The 23,002-nt window shown below is 37.9% G+C and overlaps 2 protein-coding genes across 5 annotated transcripts in view; one reads left to right on the plus strand and one right to left on the minus strand.

Moving 5' to 3' along the window:
- SEC23A (SEC23 homolog A, COPII coat complex component) overlaps nt 1-12,408 on the minus strand; it is a 66,773-nt gene extending 54,365 nt beyond the window's left edge. The window contains exons 1-6 of one of the 3 annotated variants that reach the window (XM_054589703.1): nt 12,275-12,408; nt 6,698-6,939; nt 4,812-4,869; nt 4,502-4,588; nt 3,362-3,598; nt 393-472 (exon numbers count right to left, since the gene is read on the minus strand). In XM_054589703.1, the coding sequence (XP_054445678.1) occupies nt 393-472; nt 3,362-3,598; nt 4,502-4,588; nt 4,812-4,869; nt 6,698-6,918 (683 nt within the window). In that variant the 5' untranslated portion in view covers nt 6,919-6,939; nt 12,275-12,408. Of the gene's footprint in view, nt 1-392; nt 473-3,361; nt 3,599-4,501; nt 4,589-4,811; nt 4,870-6,697; nt 6,940-9,716; nt 9,844-12,231 lie in introns of those variants that run through there. The other 2 variants (XM_054589622.1, XM_054589784.1) reach the window with 2 other exon arrangements.
- Nucleotides 11,812-23,002, plus strand: part of GEMIN2 (gem nuclear organelle associated protein 2) — a 34,836-nt gene continuing 23,645 nt past the window's right edge. For both annotated transcript variants that reach the window (XM_054589906.1, XM_054590033.1), the window contains exons 1-2: nt 11,812-11,860; nt 13,258-13,303. The gene's annotated coding sequence lies outside the window, so the exon portion shown is untranslated. The remainder of the gene's footprint in view (nt 11,861-13,257; nt 13,304-23,002) is intronic.

Consider the following 23,002-nt stretch of genomic DNA (forward strand, 5'->3'; position numbering starts at 1 on the left):
TTATTTTTAGCAATACTATCTTTGATTTGAGAGGTTAGGGGAAAAAGCTACCTCTATGGCTAAGAAAGCGAAATGAAAAACTTTTGAGACCTTATTTTTTGCTCACCTGCTCTCAACCACAAAAATTAAGTTTTTCTCAACTTAAAAACAGAAAATTGGAAATATATCAAAACTAAAGTAATTCCTTAAATTATGATGATGAGAAATCGACTATTTCAAAGATGTGATTCCATCTTGACTCCTTAAGAAGTATACTAATGCAATATATTTATATTTCTAAAAATATTTAACAATATACAATAGTATCATTGAATGTCTATGTTTAACTTAAGGGCATGAGACACTTAAAACAGCTACATGAATTGGCAAATTCCCTTAGCCATATTTATTACCTATTGGAAGGAGGTGGCTGCTGTACCTGAGGACCACGCGTTGCTTGAGTAACTGGTACTTTAGAGAGCCCCAGCATTTCCTGTAAAGAGATTATTTCTATGATATCCATTTCATTACTCTTACAAAGATATATCAATGATTTACCATCCTCAGGTGCTATACGAGGTATTAGGAACACAAAAATAAAGAACAAAGTCACTTTCCTCAGAATGCAAAAAGTCTAGTTGGAGAGTCTATCAGGTAAACAATAACAATACAGTGAAATAATCATCAAAAACAAGCAGAGTACAAGGTGCTATGTGAGCAAAGAAGAGCGATATTAGCTCAGAAATACTTTATTTCTATAATTAATAGTCAAATTAAGTTATTGTGTAACCTTGAATGACTATATTTCTCAATTTGTATTCATTCATCCCTGTTATCTTACAGGCATCTAATGGTGAAAAAATACATAGTTCCTGACCCTATGGAAATTAAAATCTGGTGAAAAAGACAGGAGTTAATCAATTCAAGTCATTAAGTACAAAACTGCAATTGTAATAAGTGTTATGTAGAAGTACATGGCATTGTATAAACGGGGTTATAAGGTACGCATACTTTGTGTATCTATACTTGTTAATTTTCTGACTTAACACCTAACCAAACTGCTGGTTTTGTTTTGAATTTTAGAAGTGTGCACAATTCCTCTCTAAACATATGGAAATAATGTTATTTCACTAAAGTTTTCTTGAATCTGGAAATGCTTAGTCATGAAGTAAGAGAGTATAAAGGTATATACTAGAAAATCAGAACATGTAAAGATCTGCTAAGAAAAAAAATTATTAAACTAATCCTGCAGTGCTTCCTATAATCCTAGCAGGAACAGCAACTTTTTACTGAAGACTTACGTGCTAAACTCGTTATATATATTTTTTCCTCACAAAACTGTAATGAAGTAGATTTCTTAGTCCCCGCTTTACAAATGAAAACTGACACTCAGAGAGGCTAAGTAACTTGCCTAAGCTTCTACAAACAGTAAATGACAAAGCAAGGTGTTAACCCAGGTTCTGCTAAAAAAATCCTGGAATAGTTTACATTATACTGAGTGTTCTCAATTTATTTCATTTAGTACTAATAATAACCCTGCTAAGCAGCTATTGCTTATCCCTTTCCATAGGGGATGAGAAAATAAGCAAAGAGATCAACCCAAGATCACACAACTTAGAAGAGCTTAAGACTTGAACCCAGGACTACATGGGGAGAAAAGACCAGACTCTTTTTCAACCACATGGCTAGAAAATAAAACCACATAGACAGAAAATAAAAACATTTTAAGGGACGAAAAAAACTTTAGTCTGCAGGCATTCATTGCCTGCTGCAAAAAGGGCAGATGCTTTATGTGTTACAGAAATATAATTTAAGTAAAATGTACTTTATAATCAGAACACTAAGCCATTTTAAATAAATTAACAATTTAGAAATAACAATAGCCCTGACTGGTGTGGCTCAGTGGGTTAGGCACTGTCCCACAAAGCAAAAGGCTGCCAGTTCTATTCCCGGTCGGGGCACATGCCTGGGTTGCGGGGCAGACCTCTGGCTGGGGGCACGCAAGATCCATGCTACTCTCACACATCGATGTTTCTCTCCCTCTCTTTCTCCCTTCTTTCCCCTCCCTCTAAAAACAAATAAATAAATAACTTTTTTTAACAAATAACAATAGCAAACATATAAAGACACGATCCATTTAATTCTCATAACCACCCTGTAAGGTAAATACTATTCTTATCTCTCTTTTACAGTAGAAAAATTTAAGGCACAGAGAGGTTACTTGCCCACTTTCTCTCTTCCCACACGGAAGGTATTCTGCTTCCTGTGCTCCTGAAAGAATCCCTACCATGTCTTCTCAAACCTCTCTCTCCACATCTCACTCTTGCTTTCACTCACCTTCTTTTCTCTTTCCCTTCTGTGTATAACATACTCAGTGTTCCTCCTAAATGAAACCTCTGTCCCTCAGTTCTCTCTATCAAACCCTTACACTATCACCTTCTTTACCTTCAACAAATCTCAGGGAAGAACAGACTCTAATTTTCTCCACTTCCTCAAGTCATATTCACTATTCACTGACTATCTTATTCACCTTTCATTATCCTCACCACCCAAACCTGTGAACTGAATTCCTCCAGTACCTGGTCTCTCAAATAACTGTAGCACCACTACCCCAGTCTGCCAAGCTCCAAGTAAGAGTCATCCTCAAAATCTTCTTCATTTTGGGCTACCTGGATACTTCTAAAATCTGATTTCATGTCTGTCTACTTTATGCCAGCCTCACCTATCATGTTCTAGGGTAGCTGTTCTCAACTACGTATCAGAACCTCTTAGAAAGTTTTTGAATACTTGCATGAGCAATCCTACCCTTCCAGCCACCTCTAATATAAACACATACTCACTCACTCTCTCATGGTCTACCAAAATCTATGGAAAGAAAAAAAAGTTTTTTAAATATCCCCAGATGATCCTATTATGCTACACATAACTCCCCTGCCTTGAAAGATAAAGCTTCAATTTACCCAAAAGATAAAAATGTTGTCCTAGTATATGAAAAAAATATATACCCATTGTTCTTATATTAACATCTCTTAGGTCTTAAAATATATCCCTTTGCCAAACATATTAAAAGTGTTTAGTTCCTAGTAAGTGAGATGTCAGGAAACAAAAGCTAACTATTCTGTGGTTGCTTCCTCTCAGTCTTCAGCATGACTCTTCTATAAGACCTTCAAATCTCCAGTAAAATACTTCCAGTTTCACTCTAAATGTTACAGATACCATTAAAAGCAAAAGATCTTCAAACTGTATGATAAAAATTAAGGCAAATGAAATGAAATAAAACAATTTAATTAGTCAAGATGATAAAAATATTTTCTAAAAATTTATATCCAGAAGCTTTTTTAGACATATATAGAGGCATGCTCATAGACAGGTGCTTGTTTACCTGCAGTTGTTTGGCAGACAGATCTTTTGTTCCTCTGAAGACATAGCTTTTTGAAATGCCCTCACATCCAAGTTCATGAACCTGCACCATTCTCCCAAAAGTAATAAGTCCAACCAAAGCTGTAGGTGGTAAAAGACTTAATGACATCTGCATAGATTCTTTCAGGGCTTGTAAATCTTCATCTTCCATGCAAGTATCAACTACATACAGGAATATCAAAGGCATCTGAGGACCACGCTGTTAAAATATTGTTGCCATAAGAAGGAAAAAAAAACAAAACACTGTGTTTTAAAAGCATTGTACTTAAGCACAATATATAAGGATAATCAATAGTATATTCATAAAATGAAATCCTAACAAAGCCATTTCAGAAATGAAACAGGTTATATACGCATGGAGAGACAACAAAGACATATCAAGTACAAAATTAAGTTTAAAAAAAGTATTTACAGTTACACAGAGGAGACATTCACCCTCAATTTTATTTAATTGTATGAGGTGTCATTTCTTAAAACAAGTACTTAATTTCTTTTAAAATAAAAAGTAACTATAAAGCTTTAAAAAATGTAGTAAATTTATAAAATAATTGTCTAAACCTGAACTAGATTGTAAGAGAACTAGAAACAAGCCAGGTTAAACAAAATACTGACTGGTACAAGTGGTCCATATTCTGCTTTCTCTACAAGATTCATTAAGGATATTATTTTCGCTCTTAAATATAGAAACAGCTTTGTAAAGCTGTTCAGAAAGAGAAGAAAAATGATTTTCCTATGAAGGACCAATGCAAGAATAATTAACTAGACTTGAGGCTATATCTTCAGGCTCCAGGACCATACAGACTAAGTATTTGTAAGCTGACCTTCCAACTACAAAGCAAGAGTGATACTTGAGTGTTTATTGATCTACTCAGAACAGCAAATTACACCATCCCATCCAATATCCTGGCCACCCATCAAATACCTAAAACAGAGGTATTATCTTGTTTAAAAGACCTCAAGAGTTCTTACCTTTGAAATGCTCCACCAATTCAATGTGAAAATCAAGAATGATGCCTTCTAAGTCATCTCAATTAACAACTATTTTTGGTATAAATTACTGGATATTTAAAACTTTCTTAAAGATTTACTCTTATGTTCTTACCAGAACTACATATTCAATGCTAGAAAACTGAGGTAAAAGTTCAGCAGGTTGATTCAGTTCAGATATACCAGCATAAGTAGGTGGAAACTACAAATAGAAAAGAAATTTTAAAAATTTAGTAAGTTATTTGCTAGAAAAATGAAATTTTTAACTGAAAATAAATATTTCCTGATCATTTAATAATGAAAGTAATATTTTACTATTTCAATATCAATATTTCATCATGAAAACAATTTTATCTTTATAATTTAAATATACGTATTTAGACCAGTATTTAGAGCATTAACATCTGCAATGGGGGTTTTCTTACCTGATTCCTTTGATAACAAAAGTTGCAAGCCCAGAGTTTTGCTCGATAATCCACTTGACTGTTAAGAAAAGATACAACAGCTCATGTTTCCATTCAATTTTACAAGGATGCTAATCTCAATACAATTAATTTTTCAAAATTACAAATCCAGTCAAATTAACAGCAAAAGTGATCTTTAAAAGCCAAGTATTTTTAAATGTTGCCAATATCTATTAATATATATTTCACTTGAATAAATATATTTTAACTTTTAATGTACAGCAAATATCAGTAAGATTAAGATAATCCTATTTATTTCTTTAAATGACTTAGTAACATCTACTCAGGTCTATAAAACATTTATTCAGCCCTGGCTGAAGTGGCTCAGTGGATTGAGCACCAGCCTGCAAACCAAAGTGTCTTCTGGTTTGATTCCCAGTCAGGGCACATGCCTGGATTCCCAGCCAGGTTCCCAGTAGGGGCTCTGTGATAGGCAACCACACATTGATGTTTCTGTCCCTCTCTTTTTCCTTCCCTTCCCCTCTCTCTAAAAATAAATAAAATCTTTAAAAGAAAACATTTATTCAATTCAAAAATATATTTATTGGATTCTTAATGTGTACCAGCTATTATTCTAGGTGCCAGTAATAGTAAATAAGACAGCAAAGGTCCCCGGTCTCACTGAGCTTATATTCTAGAAGAGAAAGACAATAGACAAAGTAGCTTCATAAACAAAGAAGATATTTTTAGATAGTGATAATAAAGATTAACAAAAACAAAGCAAGATGTGATAATGTGTCTGGGAGGGCTACTTTAAAGAAAGGCCTTCTTAAACAACTGAAATATGACCTAAATGAAAGGGAACGCATCAGAGGAGAATCTGGGGGCAGAGCAATCCAGGCATAATATATAGCTATTGCACAAGTTCCAAGGTAGAAATAATTGTTCGTATTCTCAAAAATCAGAAAGAGGGTAAAGTATAAAATAGATGAGAATTAGGAAAACAGATGACATAAGATGAAGGCAGAAATATACAGAGGCTACCTGGCCGGGTAGCTCAGTTGGTTAGAACGTGGTCCCCACATGCCAAGGTTGCAGGTTCAATCTACCATCAAGGAACATACAAGAAGTAACCAATGAATGCATAAACAAATGGAACAACAAATCGATGTCTCCCTCCCCCCCAAAAAATCAATAACTTTTTTTTAAAAAAGGAAATATATAGAAGCTATATGATGTAAGGGCTTTAGAAGACTTCGTAAGGGGGTTGCATTTTTTTATTTCAACTATGATAAGAAGCTATTAGAGGATTTTAAAAATCTAATATCCATTTCTAAAACTCTAGCTTCTGGGTGGAGACTAGACTGCTGAAAAGGCAAGAACAAAAACAGACCGACCAATCAGGAAGATAATGAAATTTACCAGGAAAAAGATAGTATCTCTTGCAGCAGAGTGTATTAGCAGAGACGAGTATAAGAAACAGAATTAGTAATGTTCTGGGCATAAAATCAACCAAATTTGCTAGTGGACTAGGTTGGGAAAGAGGGAGTAGACAGAAGAATAAAAGATAATTCCTGAGGTTCTGCTTATGCAACAAGAAATCATAACAATTTCAAACACCATGTTACTCAATTATGACTTTTCTCACTGAACACAAGTTGGGCGGATACACAGCCAGCACCAGTATCTACAGAATACTGATAGAGCCTAATGGTTTTTATAGGGACAATTTTACATATCATCTCATATTACCTTACTACTCCTAAAATCTTACAGCTCTTTAAACTTGACTACCCTAATTTGAAAAAATAACTAAAAACAAAGACTTTTTTATAAAAACAAGCAAGAAAGAAACTACAATTTAAAATCATATTGTCTCATTAGTTTTTTCCATATGTTTTAATTACCATAAAGGATTCAAAACTGCACGGCAAGTGGTCCTACTACACAAAACAGGTTCATATTGAATAGGTGGTAAATCAGGTCTCTCCTTCAGTGGTGTAAATAGGGCCGCTACTGGAACAACCATTCTTGTAGCTTCCAGTCGACTTGATGGCCAAACATTCCAACTAAATCGGACGCCATCTCGTTCTTCATTTTGTTGTATGAATTCCAAATAGGTTGTCATTGTAGAACTTGATTCTTATTTCTGCAAAAAAATTAAAAGATATTTTCAAATTCTCTTGAGAAAATTCAAAATAAGTATGTTTTTCCTGCTTTCAGCTATTAATTCATTAGAAATCGGGACCAAATGAAAATATTTATCTCAGGAAAAAAATTAGCAAGCAACAATAATCCCACTGATAACAAAATAACAAATGACTCTACTGAACACAATGCCCATCAGGCCCAAGAAGAGGTAGTAAACTTATTCCTAGGGGAGGGGGACGCCACTCTTGTTAGGAGTAAATATCAAGCACCATCTCCATCTTATTATTCTCTGACTGCCTGTTTAGGATGCCAGCTTTCCTAACGAAGCAACAATTCTCTCTAATGCTCTCAAACTGCACCAGTAGTTAGTAATGGTAAGAAACTAAAAAATAAAGGTTCTGGGAGGATAGAGTTTCAACTGCTACATGGCTGGCCAAAACATTTGTGGGAGAATATAAAGGACATTATGAACTGAAGAATTATGAAGATAGGGTGCCAAAAGAGCCAACACAGATGCTGAAGTTGCTAAGAACAACTATGGGATAAGGATCTGATCCTCAAATATAAGAGAGAGAAGGAAAAGTATAATTTGATAAAAGCATATTATATACAATAATAATTTTAATTTTAGAAAAATTCACAAATAGATTTTTATAATACAAATTACAGAAAGTGAAGCTTAACAAATCTAAGTATCTTAAGTAGCTAAGAACTTCCTCTTCTTTAAAAGAATATGCCAGCCCTGGCTGGTGTGGCTCAGTGGATTGAGTGCCAACCTGCGAACCAAAGGGTCACTGGTTCAATTCCCAGTAAGGGCACTTGCCTGGGTTGCGAGCCAGGTCCCCAGTAAGGGGCGCACAAGAGGCAACCACACACTGATATTTCTCTCCCTCTCTTTCTCCCTCCCTTCCCCTCTCTCTAAAAAGAAATAAATAAACTCTTAAAAGAATTAAGATGCCACCCTGACTGATGTGGCTCAGTGGATTGGGTGTCATCCTGCAAATCAAGAGGTTGCCTGTTCAATTCCCAGTCAGGGCACATGCCTGGGTTGCAACCTGTGTCCCGGTTGGGGGCCTGCGGGAGGCAACTGATTGATGTTTCTCTCACATATCAAAGTTTCTCTCCCTCTTTTTCTCCTTCTCTTCCCTCTCTCTAAAAATAAATAAATAAACTCTTTAAAAAGAAATAAGATGCCAATTACACCTCAATTAATAATAAAATAAAAATTAAACACTATTTTCTCCTATCAGAATCTGAAAGGCAGCTAGATAATCTTATGTTAATCAAGAGCAACCATGGATTTTTCCAACGGTTGACAGAATAAGAAGAAATTCTAAGATAGCTAAATTTACTTAGAAAAGATTATCTTGAAGGCAAATAGAGACAGTTTTGAGAAGGATGGTATGAGCTTTCAAGAAAAAAGTGGCTGTAGAAACATAATGGTAAAACAAAGGCCTGAGATAGAGGGGAGCTATAAGATGCCAACCTCAGTTCTAACACAGGCAACAGCATGAGAAACAACCTCCTGTGGGAGAGAAATCCAGTGTTTAGCAACAGCTTCCATGCTACAGATGTGAATCTAAATTCTAGGACTATGTAATTCCTCTTATTATTTCTACAAAAAAATGAAGTTTTCTATTCATTAATTAAATCTATAATCTAAGATGCATCTAAAATGCAGCACTAAAAAGCATTAAAATATACAAGAGCAATAAAGGTTGTTCATCTGAACCACGAGAAACAAAACAAAAAAAATTGTTTTAGTGACTATTTTCTCAATTCTCAAAGAATGGTACATTACTAGTACTTATGTATTTCTCATACATTTTCTTAAAATGGATGAAGTGAGGTGTTGCCCAGAAAACAACTGACACTATTTGTCGCCTGTGACAAAATTTGAACTTTCAAGTAAATATTACAATTTTTGAGAACTTGTATCCACTACCATGAGCTTCGCAAATTCCTAATATGTAAAGATTTTCTGTTCATATCAGCGGTGATATCAATGTGATTTGTTTTAAATACTGCATAACAAAACATGTCAACATTTGGAAGATAAACATTATTCAATAAAGCAGTATCTCCAGGTTGAGACAGTATAGAGACTTGGGCCCCAGAAATGAAAAAATACCAGGATGCCAAGAAACCAAATAAAGACCAGGTGGCCAAAAAATGTCCAAACCATGGTTACACATAAACAGTTGATCCAGGTTTAGCAGCTACATGAACTTCCTGGGGTGGCAGTAACGAGTAACACCATCATTTTACCCCCAGCTCGCATTGGGGAGAAAGTCGCCAAGTAACCTAACATAGAAATTTCTACTCTGGAACCGTCACAAGCCCATCTTTTCACGTAAGCCCTCTTTGTCCCCAGCTTATAAAAGCAGCCAAGCAGAGCCATCCTCTGAGCCAGTTCAAGAGGACCTTCCTTTCCTCTGCTGTCTGCCTGTGCTCAAGCATAAACTTAATAAAATCTGTCTGGAAATTTCCTCTCAACTTCTATCTTGGGAAACCCAAGAACCCCAAAGCCTGTAACAAAATGATCAATTCATGATGTTACAAAATCATACATGAGTAAACAATCCATTCAACAGACCAATGGGTTTTAATGCAACAGAGTACAAAAAGTTCACTTCTAAGATTTCAGATTCCACACTGCAATTAACCCTTGATTTCTTAATTAAAACTGTTCATTTCTGGTGTAGTATCCAAGAAGAGTATGCACAATTATCTGAGAAAGCTATGAAAATAGCCCTCCTTTTTCCAGCTACATACCTATGAGCCAGATTTCCTTCACACAATTCAATCAAAAAGATGTATCACAACAGATTGAATGTAGCAGTAGATATGAAAATACACCAGTCTGCCTGGCCAGTGTTGCTCAGTGGGTTGAGAACAGGCCTGCAAACCAAAAGGTTCAATTCCCAATCAGAAAACATGCCTGAGCTGCGGGCCAGGGCCCCAGTTGCAGATGTAGGAGAGGCAATCGTTGGATGTTTCTCTTTGCACATCGATGTTGCTCTTCCACTCTTTCACCCTCCCTTCCCCTCTAAGAAATAAATAAAATGAGGGAGGAAGAGAGGGAGGGAGGGAGGGAAGAAGGGAGGGAGGGAGGGAGGGAGGGGAAAGGAAGACAAGACACATGTCTTCTATTAAACAAAATGGGGTTGCAGAGGGAATCCTCAATTATGTTTAAGAATAAAGGGGTCCTGCCCTGGTGGTGTTGCTCAGTGGATGGAGCACCAGCCTGTGAAATCAAGGGGTCGCTGGTTCGATTCCCAGTCAAGGCACATGCCTGGGTTGCAGGCCAGGCCCCCAGGGAGGGGCGCATGAGAGGCAGCCACACATTGATGTTTCTCTCCCTCTCTCCCTCCCTTACCCTCTCTCTAAAAATAAATAAATAAAATCTTTAAAAAAAAAAAAGATTAAGGGGTCCTAACGACCACTGCCATTCGGACATCAGGGCTCAATTCAATCAGGGATCCTAGTTGAAAAAGGCCCTATGAGACTTAGCATGAAGACACTTACACACAGGCAACGGCCAGGTTTAAGTTTCTACAATGGGTAACAAAGCTGGATTGTAATTCCGCTCCTTACTTTTGTTAAGATATACTAAGTATCACCTGAGTGATATTTGAGCACAACTCCCCCCCGTTGCTCACTATCTCTCTGCTTTAAGATCATATTTGCTCACTAAATCACTTCTATTTTATTTCTTACATTCTCACTTTCTGGCATATTTTAAAAGCATCCCATCTGTTTCACCTTAACTAGTACAATTATATAGTCATGCAACTACTTAATCTTAAAATCACTAATTCTAGCACAAAATTTGCTAGGGTTGGTCCTATATCCAACAATCACATATCTAAATTCAAGTCCTTTTTACAAACCAGCTTTTTATAAAATCACATTATTTGATAAGCACTCTCTCCCCTAATATTATGTTTGCATAAAACTATGAACCCAAATGAATATGACTCAGACGCTATAATAGCATGCAGACTTAACATATTAGTCCCTATACATTTTTAAGTGGTATAAAACAAAAGACCATTCTAAACAAATGTTTCGTTTTTCAGCACAACTTATAATCAGTGGGAGTTACTTTAAATAATTTCCCATGGAATTTATTTAAACTAAAAGCAAAGACACAAAGTAGTGTATGACTTTAACCTAGCATATCAAAAACATGCCCACAGTACTTTAAAAGGCTTTACTTATGATACAATTTTTCAACATTCCCATTTTATCCCCTGGGGCAGGGGATAGATAACTAAGTGAAAAACATCCTAAATCAGATGCACTTCTTCCCAATCAGATGTATTTAACAGAAAAGGAAATGTGCCTCCTACTTTTTGGTTGCAAGATCCTCAACGAAGTGTCCTCAACTACTTCCAATGAACAACTTTATATTAGACAAATAGCTTAACCTCTCGGATCCTCAATTACTCATCTGTAAGATGAGGAGTTTGTGCTAGAAAACTACAAGACCCTTTCTAACTCTAAAGTTCTAAGGCAATTAAAAATGGTTGAAAGAACAATAAGAAAATTTAACATGTATGTATATTTACATCTGTATTTAAATATAAAACCTTTTTGACCAAGTTAATTTGGCTTTGAGGGGTGGAGAGTGAGTTCACATGGAAACGTTAATTCAGCAAACATACTCCAGTGGTTTAAGTTTTCTATGGCTTTTCCTTTCCCACCAAAAAGGGAAAACACTAGAGCCGGTAAGATAGGTCCGATCTGAAAAGTGAACTCTTCATAATCGAGGCCCAAGGCGTAGGCTTTTACCCTTTAACTCCCAAGGCCAAACTACGGGTGACGAGTAACCTCGGTTCAAAGTCTGGGCCACTTCAGATGTGGCAAAGAATGAAACGAGAAGTCCAAGTGCCCAGAAGCAGTGACAGTCCGGGGTAAGGAAGGCAGACCACCTCGGGGGCGGGGGCGGGGTGCTGGGCCAGATGCTCAAGCTGCCTTTTCTCACATTACTCCCAACACCTGGTCCAGGGAAGCTTGGGGGGGGCTGGCCCCTAGGCCAAGGAAGAATGAAGCACAGGGTGGTGGGTGAGAGAGTGACAGGTTCAGGTCTCAAGGCTGCCCCGCGGGGCCCGAGCACGCCCCGCCTGTCCCGAGGCAGCAAAAGGCAGAGCCGGCACCACCCCTGAGACCCCGGCCCGCCAGCCAGCCCAGGCGCCGCACGGCCGCCCCTCCCCCGCTTCCCGCAGAGCACCCGCGGTCCCCGCAGGAGCCAGGAGGAGGAGGCAGCCCCGAAGTCGGTCCTTACCACCGTGTTCCCCTTATGAGATCCGCGCCCGTCGCAGCCTTGCCTTGCAAATTCAGTCCTATCCAAAGAGCTGAAACAGCGGTGGACCCGCGGCAGTGCAATCAGGGCCGGCGCCGCTCCGCCCCCGGCCTCCGCACAGAACTCTGCTGAGCCAACATGGCTGGTGCCGCCTCTGCCACGTCAAAGGGAGGGGAGGGGGCAGGGGCGGGGCATAAGGGCGGGCAGGGGGCGCGGACAGAGCCGAGGGGCGGGGCGATCTGCCGGAAAGCTGAAGGTGAGGTTGCGGACTGGTTGGAATCTAACTGGGGCAGTGGACTAGGTGACAGAACTAGGAAACGCAGGGACGGGGACCTATGCTTAGGTGCCGGGGAACTCGAGGGAAAGGTGCGGGACCAAGGCTGAGCGGACCTGCGGCAGAGGGCAAGAAGGAGAAAGTTGAAGGGGTAAGGAAGGAGCCCGCGGGACAGGGCGAGCCAGACGAACCAAATGGAGGCATGTAGGTGGAACGCGGACCCTGCAGGATCCGACAGAACCGATCGGAGAATGGGGTTGTGCGGTGGAGTGCCCTTCCCCTCTCCCACGAAGCACAGCGGATCCTACCACATGCGAACCGTAGGAAGGGTGGGAATTTCGTCCGTTGCCAGCCCCACACACTCCTCAGCTCCCGAAGGAGAAATGGAGACATCCTCCTCTAGAACATCCTACGCCCTATAGGGCCCTGGTTGACTCCTAGACCACAAACATTTTACCTTAAAAAAAAAAAAAAAAGTGAGTTGTTCTTTTGAGCAGGATAGTAAGAAGCCTGGAAAATCCCTTGACAAGAAGTGAATGGAGAAACTGAGACAGCTCATTCAAACTGGTCGCCTTCTCCCTTTCAAGACCACTCCCTTAAGCCTTAAGCCCTCAGCACAATGAGGGTCTGGCCAGCATCAAATACTCTTAGGAACAAAGCCTTGGGTTCAATGACCACAGAGACAAAGTTCTGGTCAAAATAGAGATAACATTTAGGCCTCTTTTGTGTTTCAGCTCCAGGTCCAGAAAAGCAGGAAAACCAGATGAAGCCATGGCCATGGTGGGTATTAGGACCATATGCAATGACCAATGACCCTCCTCCCCCAACACTCAGTAGACTCCAATCAGTAGACCCCAACCCTGATCCTGTAACTCATTTTGATGAATCAGCATACGAAATGGCACACCTGGAAAGATGATGAATATTCTGTTAGACCCTCCCCTGAAACCTCCCCTAAAATTCCTGCCTTTAGAAAACAGATAAAAACCATTAAGACAAAGGACCCAATTGCTTATGTGTGCTCATACTCACTTGCATTGCGCACACGCGCGCACACGTGCCTTCTTCAGGTATGTATCGTTGCTTTCTTTGTCCTAAGTTTTAAGGGTCACCACAAGACTTGCAACCAGGGGAGCAGCAGGCATCAGCAGCTCGTCCCCAGCTAATTTCCTGAACCTGCCTCCAAGGCTGCTTCTTTTGCTTCTGTAACATTCTGCCTCTGTGACTTTCTTTATAAAAGGCCAAGTCAGCTCTTTGAGCAGCCTGCTCAAATCTCTTCCAGTGTACTTTTGCTTTGCATGCTAAATAAACTTCCTCTTGCACTACAGTTCTTGACTCTGAATTCTTTGCCAAACTCAAGAACCAAGAGCCCACATCACTGGTAACACTTTCACTTTGTGCAACAAATATTTTCTGAACATCTATTGTGTGCCAAGCACAGTTGTGATGCTGGTGATATGATTTAGGCAAAACAGGCCGATTTCCCAGGCCTGGAAGAATTCACATACTATTGAGACATCCCTAGTTAGTTTACCTCTTTCCTCCTATACTGCTGCTACCACCCCTTACCCACCCCCACTCCCCACTCACCATACACACACTACAATCTTTGGCTGATTAATCACGACACATTTTCTGCTTCTCTTTCCAAGAAAAGAGCCGAGCAAAATGGGACAGATAGAAACAGGTTAGGAATACGTTCAAGCTTGGCAGTTTCAGACCAACCCAGTCTTTCAGTGAGGGGTTACTCAGGGAATTAGTTCCCTATATGATAATACCTAAAATCCTGCAAAGTTTAGCCCTATAAGCATTCTACAGAATAGGAGAGATTATCAAATCCTTGTTCTTCAAAGTTTATATTCATGAGAAATAAGATATGCACCACTTTTCTCTCTGTAATGGATATATAAGATTGAGAATGAGTTTGTATATCAAATTTTAATACAACCCTGAAGAGGAAATAAGAATCAAAAGCCAAAATTCAGTGAAGGACTGCAAATAAAGTGAGCTCAGGGTGCCACCTTAATGAGAATTCTTCACCAAGAGCACAGCAAGTAAATAGCTGTGGGCAATGGTACAAAGGTGGAATAAGGACATTCACAAAAAGAAACAGGATCCAAGAAGGAATTCGGTAAACAGATATAGATGAGAGGATCCTTCTGGATCCTGGAATTCAGTAAGGAATAAACCAGAGGATAGCACCTTTGGTAATTTTATTCATTGTGTGGTCCCCAGAAAGGCATCTTTACCTCCCAGCTCAGTAAAATCTAAGAAGTCATAATTTCTTTGTTTTCAGCTGAACATAGGTTTTTGTTTCCTATTTCAATGAAATAGAGGTTAGGATATGTAATAAATTCATTTACATGTCTTTATGTGCTTAATGTGAATAAGTTTAAGAGTTTAAACCCTAGATGTAGCTTTAGGATCTATAGGATGCACCTTTAGTTTTCTGGGGTTTTCTTCTTAAGGACTTCTATTTCTTACAATTGATATTTTATGACATTCATTCTTAGATATCTTCCAAGAACAAAGAAAAAATTATTTTTAAAAAAGAATACAGCCTGACAAGTGTGGCTCAGTTGGTTGGGTATTTTTCTTCAAGGCAAAAGTTCTCTGGTTTGATTCCCAGTCCGGGTATATGCCTGGGTTGTGGATTCAGTCCCAAGTTGGGGCACATACAAGAGGCAACCAATCAATGTTTCTCTCTCACATCAAGGTTTCTCTCTTTCTCCCTCCTTTTCCCTCTCTCTAAAGATAAATAAAATCTTTTTAAAAATAGAATGTAGCTTATTCTATTTGTAATTACCACATGGGTCCATTGGACTCTTGTAAACTGAGGAAACATCATGAAATATTAGTGCTCTTATTTTTCCTATATCTTGAAACATTCTGCTACTTCATTACCCATGGTATTATTTCATCATTACTCACTAAAATCATTCCAAACAATGCTTTAAAAAAGCTAAAAGAATTAAGAAAATGGAAAGATGATAGAGTTACCGGAAATGATAAAATAGTGAAATAAGTCATCACTATTGCATTATATTTCAATTTTCCTTCCACAGTGCTCAATGTACTGTAGCATCTTTCAAGATCTTTGTACTATGCTTTTAGCTTTCATTAACTATAGTTAAGAATTCAGAATTCTGAAGATGAATGCAGAGACAAAGAACATCACTCTAGACCCTAATAATGAGAGCAAAATCATAGACTATGCATCTTTAGATGACCATCTCTTAGATGAATTTCTCAAACTCAAGAATCAATGAGTTAACAATATATTTCTAGTGACAAGAATACAATATTCTCATCCAGTCATTCACTCAAAGAATAATTTAATTACATAATATTCTGCAATAAGAATCTCAATGATCTCATTTTGCTAAAGCAATATTACAGTTTTCTTTCATCTTTTATGATGTTTATATGGATAGTTTTACTCGATCTGATTCTTAAGTGGACAAATGCTGGTGGTAGTTTTGTATATAAAGACAATAGGAAGGAAATAGATAATCTAGAAATTAAAAATTATTTGAATTGATCATTTATAAAACTAAAAATATAAATGTTTTGTAGTTAGGGAGCAAAGAACATGGATGTCCTCTCTTCAACATATTTTTAAGTCTAGAGATTTTTTTAAAAATTCTTAAAAGTCTTGTGTTTTGATAATGCAAATGCAAGAAAAACCAGAAGAAACAATAAGCTACAATATAGTAGTGATGTATTTGAAGTCTGCAATCATTATTTACAAGGTGGATATGTTCCAGACTCATGCAACACAGATAATGAGCAGGCCTAGCTGCATTTAGAAGGCACTAGCCATTTTGGATATGTCTTCAAACCGGGAAAATATGGAACAAAAATAGGGGTTCACTATTTCAGGTACTTATTAAAATTTCCAATAAAGTTGTTTTCTTTATTCCTTTACTCTTTTTAACAGCTTTACTGAATATCCTTTTAATTTATATAAGTTACTCATGAAATAACATAAAGAGATGAAAATTTAGAGGGGCCCTTTGGACCCAGATGGTAAATAGTGAAGACTATTTTTTTCTGGTATACTGAAAGTTAAGAGGTTTTGATCTGAGGAAGAGTAGAGAGAGAATGGAAAATTTCTTGAGCTCCTGAGAAAGGAGAGTCAGACTAGGAACTGGAGATGGGAGACTCTCCAAAAGCAGTCTTCTCTTGCATTCTGATTTAATCCATAGACAATCCTGGACCAAGGCACTTGAGATCAACCTGTGTTCTGAGGAACGTTTGTTAAACATTTACCAACATGCAACTGATTATAATTGTTTGCTTTCAGTTACACCACCGTGTGTAGGTTCTGGCACAAAATGATTGTTCCCTAAATATTTGTGAATAAACATGAAAACCTAAAGAACTATAAAATATTATAATCATCAACATTTTTATGTATTGAGATTGATTAAAAATATAAATCTGATATAAGCTCTCCCACAAGAAAAAAAAGTTGTTTTTAAGAGCAAATACTCCTAAAATCAGTATTTCCTCAAAGTGGCATTTTTCAAAATGCCAGATAATATTAAAAAGAGAGAGAAGGAGAGTTCTATGGTCAAATAAACTCAGGAAACACCAGTTAAATTAAGTAAAATAGGTCTTTTGTCAGGGGTTTTCATAAGCTAATATTCACTGTGGACCTTCAAGAGTGGGATTTAAGTACATTTCTCAAAGATATTTGACCTTGGAACTTTTTTTCCTGGACTCTCTCAGGGCAAGTATTCTAAACATCCTATGACTTTATCTTCAGTACCTTCAATACTAGTTAATGTGTAACAGCCAGTATAGTCCTTCTTACTTTTGAACTCACAGATGTTTCTAAACGGGAGATTTCAGTACTACACACTCAGGTGAAGTATGATAATGTAAATGTCTTGAAATTTTTATGTGATTGCCAGATAACAGCTTTCATACTTTTTCTTTTTGGTTTAATCCATTATCTAGTATAAATGAAGCACCTACAGTTTTTTCTTCCATTTGTTCAGATGGAAACATTATAAGGTACTGGCCAACTACTTTTTCGAGTACTTACTAGGAAGAACAGTACTCAGATTCTTCTAACTTTAAATTTTCAGCATCTATACTGAAGTCTTATATACATAGGATAATACCAGGCTCATCTAGTCTGCACACACAATGACCACAATCATATTAGAAATAATAATAAATAAGGCTAATTAATAAATCACACATGAGAGTTACAGCATTACAAACTCAAATAGACCTTAGTGATCATTTAGTTCAATCCCTATACATAACAAATGAGTGTAAGGATAAGGGAGGTTATATTGCATATCCGGTCAGGGTGCTGGAGCCCATTACATACTTATCACACAATTTTTGTTTTACGCCTGTCTTTTACCCTATAAATGCCAACAATGCTCGGCATTAAAAATTTTAGTTCTTATTTCAACAGTGATTGTTTCTACTCCACAGAGTACCCCACCAGTAATAGTCTCCGATACCACTTCATGAGGTCACTCAGACTAACTCCAGGATTATTACCAAGTTCATTTAATCAAAATATATCAATGAAATCATTTGTTCTGCTCTTAAACCATTAATAGAGGCCCAAAGAAATAAAAGATGGTTATTCACTGACAGATTTTTTTTTCTTTTCTTTCTGTCTGATGTGTATTTGATTTATAAAGAATACAAGAATTATTGAAATCCATGTAGCAAAGCAGGAAACTCCTAGTTTAAAAGGAGCTGGATTTGTTTTACTTTAGAGGAGTAAACTTTTGGCTTTGTTTTGTGTTATATAATTTAACCAGACTTTGCCTTGATTTTCTAGAATCAATTCGGCTTTCTAGTTCTCTTTATGTATCTGGACCCCAAAGCTTGAGGACAGTGCCTTAAAGAGATAAAAGAAATTGCTCATGCCCAGAGGGCATGTACCAAGACTAGGATCTCCTTGCATTTATCTTCATTGCCTTTCTCTAATCTATGACCAGTGGGTCATAAAGCCTCTTATTTGTGTAGAGCAGGTCCTTGGATGTTGTTTCATTATAATGATGATGAGGAAAAAATGTGATTCCCGACAGGGGCCATTCTCAGAGTGGAGTTAGCACATCCTCCCCGTGTCTGCATGGGTTTTCTCCCGGGACTCCAGGGTCTTCCCACATCCCACAGATGTGCACGTGAGGTGAACTGGAATGTGTACATTGTCCCAGTCTGAGTGTGGCTGTGTGTGGGAATGGCCCCTCAGTGGAAAGGCACTGTGTCCAGGGTGGGGTCCCAGCTTGTGCTCTGAACTCTTAGGCTAGGCTCCGGGTACCCAAGACCCTGAACTAGAATAAGCAGATTAGAATATAATTATTTTACTAGTTTTCATTAATTTTGTTAAAATGTATGTATAGCTCACATTTACTTCAATGTTTAATATTAGAAGTATTTGGGATTTTTATTTAGAAGTTTGGTGATATTTTAGTGACTCCTTTACAGGTGCTTATCTCTTGTTTATACCAATTTCACCTACGGTAAAATTGGTTTCATTACACATCATTTTGCTGAAACTTGCAGTTTCCAAGAACCTATCAACAATGTTAAGTGAGAACTCACCATACTTATTTTTACTGAGCTGTGTCTTGTGAAATGTAGTGATTTCATCTGAACTCCCAAGATTAAATCTCAAATCCGTCCCCTTCCTAGTTGGGTGACCTTGGCATGTCACATGACTTTCTCTGAGCCACAGTTTCTTCATCTGAAAATGAAGATAACAGTACCTACCAATTAGGATAACAATATATTGTAATAATTAAATAATCTATATAAAACATTTGGCCGCTAGAAAGAGAAAAAAGGCCCCCGAGAGTGTGAAATTACCCTGGCCCTATTAGCTGGGCTCAGCTGCTGTCAGGAGCTGCCCTGGCACTCCCAGTCAGACCAGGTGGTTCTCCTGTTGAATATGAACCATTTCACAACACACCGACATTAGACCAGGTCACTCAGTGATTTTGAGGGATAAAGACAAGATCGAAACCACTCTGTAATCATGTCTGAACTCAGACAAAATCAGAAAGATTGTCTAAACCACAAAATGACCAAACGCCTCCCTAACTAGGCTAATTTGAGTGACCAATTAATGCCTTTAGCTTCCCTTCTTCCTTATACCGCCACATAAAATTATAAAGATAATTAATTATAGAATGTGTCAAGTGCTCAGAGGAACTGGAGAGAGACCTGGGCTGCCAGGTGTCAAAAGAGGCAATTAAAGCAACAACAAGCCAAAATTTGGAGGTAACAATGAAGCCTCTGGTCACTTATTGCAATTCGTACGCAAGAGTCTAAACCTGGTGAAAACACTGACTCTCCCTGTTATTTCACTCTCCCCGTGAAATGGCACACTGGTTGACGGTGAGTGAACCGGCACAAACATGGAGGTCTGGAGGTCTCTCACTGTTGAAGGAGTATGCCAAAAAGGCTCCTGCAGATTTATGCAATGGGGGTATGGCATATGAATTATTTTGAGTTACAGGCAGTTGAAAAACAGCAGATGCAACAAAGGCACTCCGATCTCCCTTTTCTCTTCCTGAAAGCAGGACATAAAACTCCCATCTGTGCCCTGACTGGTGTGTGGCTTGGTTGGGCATCATTTTGCAAAACAAAAGGTTACTGGTTGGATTCCTGGTCAGGGCACATGCATGGATTGCGATTTCTAATTGATGTTGCCCTAGCCCAAACTTGTTTGTCTTGTCACATTTTCACAATTTAGTATTCTTTGTCCAACCTAGTATGTAAGCTTTGGGCACTACCTTCTTCAGGTTTTGATTTTTCTTGTGAAGGCTCCCACGCACATATAAAAATTACTAAATAAGATATGTATGTTTTTCTCCTATTAATCTGTCATATGTCAGTTTAATACTTAGGCTTAGCCAGAGATCCTAAGAGGATAAAAAAGAAATTTTACCTCCCTCAAAGTAACCTGCCTACAGCTTCCTTATGCCAACAGCCTGCAACTATGACATACCTGAAGCCGTCCTTTTTTCCTTTCCACCTCCTCCTCCTGCCTTTGGATCTTTGCCAAAACACAAGCACTGGTGGCTAACTCCCATCCTCTAGCAAGCTCTGAATAGCCTTTGCTTGCTCTCATTTTTTGGTCTTCATTTGTTTCCACACTGCAAGGTTCTTCCCTGTCCTCAACCCGTCAAAACATAGTACTTACCACAGTGAATATTGAAAATTCATTTGTATCACTGTTTGATTAACAGCTCTCTGTCTACTAGGCTATAAGCACCATGACAGAAGAAGCTCACCACTCTAACTCCCAATACCTACCACAATGCCATATATAATAACTGATATATAATAAGGATAATTGAAGTAGTTAAAGTTTAATGACATAAAGAGGCGAGTGTAATTTTAAACCATGGCCAAAGAGGGAAAAAACCGAGAAAGCATAATAAGACAGGAAAAATTCTAGTGTAGTACATCTTAAAGAATAGAAAGGGAAAGGATAAAATGAATGGGCTAAGCTATGGTTCTGTCTCAGAGTGTTTCTTAAAATGTCAATTTCAGAGCCCCACAACCAGTCAACAGAATCAGACCTCTCTGGAGGAGAGAGTTATAGGACCCAGGAGTGTGTATTGTTTTTATTCTCACCCAAGGACATGCTTATTGATTTTAGAAAGAGGGGAAGGGAGGGAGAAAGAGAGGGAGAGAAATATCTACATGAGACAGAAACATCGATCTGTTGCACCTGTGCCCTGATCAGAACTCGAACCCATGAACTTTTGGTTTGTGGGACAACACTCCAACCATCTGAGCCACACTGGCCAAGGCCAGGAGCCTGTATTTTAAATAACTTCTTTCAGATAACTCTTATACGCATTAATTTAAGAGAATAAGTGAACTGCTTAAAGGGATATAAAACACAAGGACAAATTTTGCAGTTGGCTCTGCTAGGATGACTTAACAAATGCCACCATCATCAATAAACAACTTGAGTATTCTGTTCCTACACTTATATAACCACTATAGCCAAACACTAATGTAAGAAACACTAAAATAGCCCTGGCTGGCGTGGTTCAGTAGATTGAGCACAAGCCTGCAAACTGAAAAGTCGCCATTTGGGTTCCTGGTCAGGGCACATGCCTGGGTTGCAGGTCAGGTGCTCGGCTGGGAGTGTGCTATGTGTTTCTTACACATCAACGTTTCTCTCCATCCCATCTCCTCTCTTGAAAAATAAATAAATAAAATCTTTAACAAAAAAAGAATCATTGAAATAAAACAATTTTCCATTTTAACCTGAGAAATAACTGGAAATCTTTGAAAAAAGGGCACCAGAAGTAGTTCAGAATCTTAGGTATAGTTCTTCCCAGGGAGAGTTTAGATGAAAGTTATTACAGTTTTAGAAATTCAGCTTTTCAACAATTAAGCATTTTTCCTTTCAGAATAACTTAATCAACCAGATATAGTTTCTTCTCAGCTGTCCAATATCTTACTGAAACTATCAAAAATATGTGTGCAATTTCCAATTTATTACCATAGTAAAATTTGTTCCAAAACCAGTTACTAATTTCTTTTAATGTCAGATTAGCTTGAAGTAGTAGAAAGTGACACATAAATTTTTAATTTACTTTTTTTTCTCTTGAGTGAATTCATGCCTGTGTACTTAAAGATTTAGAAGCATTTCAGGATAATTTGTGTGGTTTATTACTCACCTCTTCTTTTGGAAAATAATTTATTATTATGGCCTAGGACAACCTTTGTTCATTCTGCTATTTCTCACCTTCCTCCATGGGTAGTTCTGCCATGTTCTTATACATGAAGTTTTTAACCTAAGGTCTGTCTTCACTTCATCTTCAATTGAGTAAGTTGCATTCTGGTTTCTAAGTTGTTAGCAGTCCTTTTAAAAAAAGGCTCAAACATAAAACTTAGAAATAAAAGTCAATTGTATTCACTCAGAGATTGTTTAGAAAGATTGCGATATAATAATTTCATTTTTTCTTGCAGTTTGTGACCCAGCAAAAGTTACTTAAATCATTTCTGCCTTGTTTGGTCATCTGTAAAATGGAGATAATAGTAATCACCCCACAAAGTTGGCCCCAAGATTAATAATGGTGACTTCTGGGTGTTGGCATTAGCTTTAAGCTTTGCACTACTTACATTTAAGCAAAGAGTTCTCTCTGAAAAAAAAAAAGGAAAAGAAAAAAATCGTGACTACTCTAGGGATAATATTCATTTCAGATAAATACAAAGTGATCTTTGAAGCAGCCAAGCATGAAGGATTCCTCTGGAAAATGAAATTTTTGTTCATTTGTCCTCAGATAAATCTAGGTTGAAATTGGCTCTTTCTCTTTGGGACAAAGTCGTATTTGTAGCACTTAATCCCTCTTTTGTTATATTTCCTCCCTTAAAACACCGGGATAATACCACCTACTTCAAAACGTTGTAAAAATTAAATGAGGAGATGTATGTGACCTCTCTACTAGGGGGTTAGGAATTTAGGGGTCAGTA

This window comes from Pteronotus mesoamericanus, unplaced genomic scaffold, assembly GCF_021234165.1.
Source record: "Pteronotus mesoamericanus isolate MK-2021 breed Mesoamerican mustached bat unplaced genomic scaffold, CSHL_Meso_final contig_100, whole genome shotgun sequence".
Lineage (NCBI taxonomy): Eukaryota > Metazoa > Chordata > Mammalia > Chiroptera > Mormoopidae > Pteronotus > Pteronotus mesoamericanus.